The 6,892-nt window shown below is 40.6% G+C and overlaps 1 protein-coding gene across 1 annotated transcript; it reads right to left on the bottom strand.

Moving 5' to 3' along the window:
* Positions 1-3,658: 3,658 nt before the first annotated feature.
* On the bottom strand, positions 3,659-4,465 carry GJB7 (gap junction protein beta 7). Its single transcript, XM_032410086.1, has one exon. The coding sequence runs from the start codon at positions 4,463-4,465 to the stop codon at positions 3,659-3,661; it is 807 nt and encodes a 268-aa protein (XP_032265977.1).
* Positions 4,466-6,892: the final 2,427 nt, after the last annotated feature.

Genomic DNA, 6,892 nt, shown 5'->3' with positions numbered 1-6,892 from the left:
GAAACAAGATAGGTCTGTGGAAAGTTCTCAGAACTCCCCACAGTCACCATTATACTTTACAGCTGAAGGAAGATTCGCTCTGTGAGAAAAGACCCAATTTTATACTAAAGAAAGAGCTTCTGGTAGGTTTCTCCCAGAACACCTCCCTTGGGATTTTGTCATAAAATCCAAAAGAATGCTGACACTTTTTGCCTTTACATGCTCCACCACTGGTTCTTTCTTTCCTCACCAATTTTTTTACAGAATTGGGACACACCCTCTCTCTTGTGCTCTGTGCAGTATTAAATATACAAACAAAATATAAACTAGGAATAAGTTGGCATCAATATTTGGGGAAGGTGTGCTATGCATGTGATGGGATGGGGCACTTTGGGCTTTTAATTGCTTTATTTTCTTTATTAAAATTTTAAGAACAAAAATAATATGTGAAACAAAAGATTTATAAAGAAAAAATTCACCTCTCCTTTATCGTAACCAATGTTGAGATCCTTCCACATCTCTCCCCCTATTCACACAAACACTCTATACGTACACACGTGTCAAAGTTAGGATGCTCAATGCCTAAAAAGGGAAGAATAAGTACAAAAGATGTGTCCTACCTCTCTTTTTTTAATTGTACAGGAAATAAATGTATGAAGAACATGGTTTTTATTAGGATTCTTCCAGTTGCAAGATACAGAAACCCTATTTAAACCAGTTCAAGCAAAAATGGGGAAATTATCTTTCATATAACTAAACTGCAGAAAGCAGGGGTGGAAGGGGTAGTGGGGAGCCTGTGTCAGGGACAGCAGGACTGAAAAGTTCAAACATCCTCAGGTCTTTGCCTTTTTCTCCTCTCCTCTTAACTTTTCAGTCTTTCTGTCTTGAGGAAGTTGGTTTAATTTCCTTGGGAAGACTGGAACCGTAGCTACTTGCAACCCTAGGCATTCTTTCATACAAGCACTTGAAAAAGAAAAAAAATTCCCTCCAGCTCCAATGAGAAGAAACCCTGTGGCCACAGACGAAATCTGTAGCCAGAAAGATTTTGGGGTTGAGTGCTAGAAAGCCAAACTACCTGCAGGTCAGGAATGGCTTGAATGAAATTAAGAAGATGTCTGTTTAGTGATCTGGGCAGCCTCATGAGGTGAGAAAGTGGTTTAAGGAAGAACCGCGGTTGATCGTTAACTCTGCTTCTACTAGATGTAGATCCCTGAAAGAAAGTGACTGAACTTGGGCGTCTCACTTTCTTCATCTCTAAGGTTATCGTCTGCTTTCTGAGCACTAGTGGTGGAGGGGGGTCAAGTCAAGGGAGGTGACCCTGTCAATACAGGACATGGTGTGAGATGTGAGATACTCCCCCCATCTTCACCTCCATGCTCCTCCATGAAAGTGGAGATTTTCTTGAGGCAGGAATTATATCTCTGAAGGTACATAGCACAGTGTCTTGTTTCTATTGATCACAACTCAGTAAGTATTAATTTAGTGATAAGAGAAACAATAAAGATGCCAAAATTTAAACGCTAGTTTCTCTCAATCAAATGCTTTGGGTCTTCACTGGCACCAAGACAAGTTCCAGAGTATTCTTATAGGAAACTCATTTTGTAAACTAAGCTTAAAGGAGGAAAAAAAAATCATTCCCCTTCCTGTCTAAACAACTTCATTCACAGTCCTTGCTCCCGTTACCTTTCCATCTCCTCTCCATGCGAAGTGGAAAAGCAAGCAATGCTAATGTCCCACCAATCCTTTTCCCTAGAGCGGAACTGGTTGTCATAACTGATGTTATGAGGCTGAGCTTCTCAAAAACATTTTTGGCAGCAAACTTACCCTCAGACTGAAAAATCATCTCCATTCCAGTTCTGTGCACTAAAACCCTATTTTCTAGATTATGTGCCATGATCGGGGCCTCAAAAACCTTAAACTTCTTTAACCCCCATCACTGTCAAAAATTTAGATGTATTCCTTTAAGTCCTTCAGTGGTTACCTGCATTTTTGAAGGTGAGGTGTTTTCATATCAAATGGATGTAGGCTCATGAGTGCAACAGTGAGTGATCTGAGGCATAAATTGAAAGATGGGGAAAACCACAAAGTTCACCTTTCTCTGTCTTGTCCAGGGCACAGTCTTTAAGACAGATTATAACCACTGTTGGTGACACGGTTTGTAGATAATGACAGAAATAACCTTCATTATGCATGTATCGCAGTGGCTTTCTGCTGAAGAGGGCAGGGCCATGAAAGACATGACATAATCGGTTTTAGTTAAAATTACATTTTTATGCACTGACTTCTCATTAAAAAATTCCCAGTGGAGAAGAATGATTTCTGAGCTATCCTTACCAAGCAGGGTTGCAAGTCATGTTCTAAAACTGTCAGAAAAGGTTTATTTCACAGAATAATAATACTCAGTGCAGTCAAGTAACAACATCAATGACAGACAACAAAAGCACTTCATTTTATTCTGGAGAAATACACATCCATTAGAGTATTAAATCCAAAGATGATATATCTGTGATTTCTTAAAAAAAATAAGAAAGGAGTGCTTGGGTAGGTCAGTCGGTTGAGCCTCCAACTCTTGATTTCCATTCAGGTCATGATCTTAGGGTCGTGAAATCCCGCCCCACGCCGAGCTCCATGCTGGGCGTGGAGCCTGCTTAAGATTCTCTCTCTCCCTCGCCCTCTGCCTACCACCTGCCCCCCTCGTGCTCACATGCTCTCTCTCTTTCTTTAAAGGAAAAAAAATAAAAATAAACTAAAAGCTAGGCTCCAAATCAAGTAATAATAAACATATTTTTTTTTGCATTTTTCCACACCGATGTAACAGCATAGTATACATTTTATTATCTATTCTAGAGAGAGATGTACTAGTAAAGTGTGGGCAAACTATGATATATTGTAGACTACATTCTGAATTCCTGATTATAAAAAGGTTCAACAAATACAGAAATTTAAAAAGTATTTTAATGTTCAGTGGTAGAAGTGTCAAGTAATTATCAAGTTGGGTATGTTCTCTTTCTGGGTCCTACCCTGCTCCTGGTCAATGTACTCAATGGGACCTGCCTTCCCGTGTGACTCTAGAGTGACTCTTTCAGGTGTCTCCTAGTTCAGGCTTAAGCAGAATATCTCCCGGTAATATTTGTATCAACTTGGAGACCACAGATGATGGCTTTCTTCCCTCTTCCCTACTCCACTTATATCCAGGGAGCCCTAACCTGTGGTCATTTCCCCAAGCCAGGCCTTCTCACTGAGTGTCACTGTGTGTGCTTTTTTGTGTCCTTGGTTAGCTGCTGCCCCACCCTCAACATGCTCTTTCTCTACAAAGATTAAGTAGGGCTGAGTGAGGGGAGCCTCGGCTGCCACTATGGAAAGACTGCCAGCACTTCAACCTCAGCTTGGAGGCCATCACATTTTTCAGAAATGTCACATTTTATATTTTCCAGTTGACGGATCTAAGCATTTAAAAGAATGCTGCCTTTTGAATTTCTTCAGACTAATTTGCAATTAACTATTCAAACACAACTCACATACATACTTGAATCCTGCAACAATGAGATCTCTGTCTAGTGTATACAACTGAGCACATACTGAAAATTTTAAAAAATGTCCCAAATGACATAAAGGCTGACGCCCTTTGTGTTCCAATGTAGCCCAGGTCTTGCTTAGAAAGGATGCAGGTTCTCCTTGTCTAACCCTCTTGTGCATCAAAAAGCAGCTTTGTTTCACCTCGCTGGGGTGAGCTCATGGCCAAATCTGAATGGCGATTCTGGAGTAGGGGAGGAGCCCCTATCTCACCACATTCAACATATCTGAGGTTGTGGCACTCACATGCTGAGGACTTGAGTCTTTTAGAGTATTTTTGGAGACAGCACTTAATAAGGCACTTGAGAACCAAAAAGCTCAGTTCAATGAAATTCAACATAATGCACAGGCATGAGGTAATAACCAAGCAGAGTATGAAGATCGTTTTCTCGGTGGGTTTGGATATGAAGCAGTCCACAGTGTTGGGACAAGGCTTCAAATCACACTTCATAAGGTAGGGAACACTAAAGCCATCATATAGTTTGTAAAATAAAGCCAGGAAGCCAATTTCAAAACCAGTTTTAACAATAAGGCTGATAAGGTAAGTGTACCACAGGCCCCCATCCATCATACCTGGGCTGACATAGAGTTTCTTTCTGTGCCTTTTCTCTCTACCCTCACGATAGGCTACTTGTAGAACCACCAGAAGTGAAGGCGTGGAGACCATGACCAGTTGTAAGGCCCAAAGTCTGACCTGGGAGATGGGGAAGAAGTGATCAAAACACACATTTTCACAACCAGGCTGTTTAACGTTGCACTCAAACTCTTTCTGCTCATCTTTCCACACATGCTCTGCCGCCACCATGTAGACCAGCAAACGGAAGATGAACACAACAGTGAGCCAAATCCGCCCAATCCCGGTTGAGTATTTGTTTACTCCAGTTAGGAGGTCCCTGAGCAACATCCAACTCATGACTTGGGTTCAAAAGAAGGTAAGATTCTGCAAAAGAAAACAATTTCATCATGATTCACTTATTTTTATTTCATTGATCATTTCCACTGTCTTACTTGATTACGGGATTGTGGAAGATAAACTCAAATTTCAACTCTGGATGTTGAGGACTCACTTTCAAACAAGGAGATGATACAATTGGTCCACAGATGTAATTTATCTCATGTCCAGTTTAATTTGGAATTTGGTTGGTGATCCCACACACACTATCCCATTTTCAAACAAATTCTTCAGTTTATTGCTTCTCTCTAAGGATGGATGGGTTCTGTTACTGATCTAGAAAAAATTAGATATGAATCCCAAGGTGACTTTGGTACCTTGAGATAGCCCTCACATACCCACTTCTTGAAGTTGTAATCTCTACTCACTTTTTCTACTTTGTCAATGCCCCTCCCCAATCCCTAAAGGTTATTCACTGCACCTACCTCCCTTTGTGTCCCGTATCCCATACCAACAGCGGAGCTCACCTACATTCTGACAGTGATAAGTGAGGCTCTCCAATATGAACTCCAAACTCATGTTTCCTCACCCCTCCAGACTTACATCCATGCCCAACTTAACCTGTTCCACCCAGTTTAGAGGGAGGAGTCAGTCTCATATTGCCTCAAAATGATCATTCCGGCTCTACAGCCCATTCTTGATCTATTCGTTTTCCCTGGTTCTATATTCTGTATCTCCAACCCTCACCATTTTATTCATCTCAGCATATAAGTGTACTTAAATGTTATCCATTTTTACTGGGAGAAATCTGCATAGCTTATCTCTCTGACAAACCCCCTATCTTCCTTTATCCCTTATTTCTACTTCCTCAGTTATTATTTACTCTTCAACTCACTGAGTCTAGTTTTTTCTGCTCACCATTGCACACTAAAATTAGCACTGCCACTCAACTACCAAATCTTCTGGATGCTCTGGATCTCATTTAATTTTTCTATGATACTGTTGCCTGGTCTTGTATTCTTGAAACTCTTTCAGCCTTGACATCCGTATTACTCTCTCTTCTCTTTCTGTTGTTCTGATCCTCTTGATTGTGCCATCTTAGGTTTCTTTGTCTAGTTCTTAAAAGCTCTGTCCTCTGTTCTTTTCTCACTCCATATTCTCTCCCTAGAAAATCTCATTCATTCCCATGGATTCAACTGCTGCTTTCAGATTCCTGACTCTCAGATCTTCAGCTTCTCCCCAGATTTCCATATCTCACTGCCTCTTGGTTATCATTTAAATATGTCACAGGCATCTCAAACTTGATATATCTACAGCTGAATTTATTATCTGTCCTGCCCTTTGATTTTCTTGCTCAATGGCATCACCAGTGCCCAAGGACCCAAGTTGGATATCTCATATTCATCCTGGACTCCTTTCTCGTGACTCTTTAATTGCTCACCAAATTCTTCTGATTCCTCCTAAATATCTCTCAAATTCCCCTCCAGGTCACTGCTGAAATATCTCTCACCTATACATCCTTCCCACAGCTTTCTATTTCCAGTCTCATCATCTCTTCCCCTCTCCTCCTAGTATGTCCTTGATGTTGCTTAATTATCTTGCAACTCTTTCCATCATTTTGCTCTTTAACATATAAAAGCTGATAGAACAAAAAATCCAGTCAAGAAATGGGCAGAAAACATGAACAGACATTTCTCCAAAGAAGACATACAGATGGCCAACAGATACATGAAAAAATGTTCAACATCACTCAGCATCAAATCAAAACCACAATGAGATACCACCTCACATAGGCCAGAATGGCTAAAATTAACAAGTCAGGAAACAACAGATGTTGGCAAAGGATTCAGAGAAAGGGGAACCCTCTTACACTGTAGGTGGGAATCCAAACTGGTACAGCCACTCTGGAAAACAATATGGAGGTTCCTCAAAGAGTTAAAAATAAAACTGCCCTATGACCCAGCAATTGCATTAGTAAGTATTTATCCAATGGATACAAAAATAGTGATTCAAAGGGGCACATGCACCCCAATGTTTATAGAAGCAATGTCCACAATAGACAAACTATGGAAAGAACCCAGATGTCCATAGAGAGATGAATGGATAAAGAAGATTTGGCATATATAAAAAATGGAATACTACTCAGCCATAAAAAAGGATGAAACCTTGCCATTTGCAACAACGTGGATGGAACTAGAGGGTATTATGCTAAGTGAAATAAGTCAGTCAGAGAAAGGCAAATACCATATGATTTCACTCATGTGGAATTTAAGAAACAAAACATGAACATGGGGGGAGGGAAGGAAAAATAAGATAAAAACAGGGAGGCAAACCATGAGAAACTCCTAACTATAGGAAACAAACTGAGGGTTGCTGGAGGGGAGGTGGTTGGGGGTTGGGGTAACTGGGTGATGGGTATTGAGGAGGGCATTTGATGTAATAAACACT

Source organism: Phoca vitulina, unplaced genomic scaffold (assembly GCF_004348235.1).
Source record: "Phoca vitulina isolate PV1807 unplaced genomic scaffold, GSC_HSeal_1.0 scaffold11, whole genome shotgun sequence".
Lineage (NCBI taxonomy): Eukaryota > Metazoa > Chordata > Mammalia > Carnivora > Phocidae > Phoca > Phoca vitulina.
The sequence above is the reverse complement of the archived record's forward strand: the minus strand, read 5'-3'. Positions and strand labels throughout refer to the sequence as shown.

What these genes read in the sequence shown, in the direction of transcription:
- GJB7 (XM_032410086.1), bottom strand. Translation starts at nt 4,465, where the DNA reads ATGAGTTGGATGTTGCTCAGGGACCTCCTAACTGGAGTAAACAAATAC.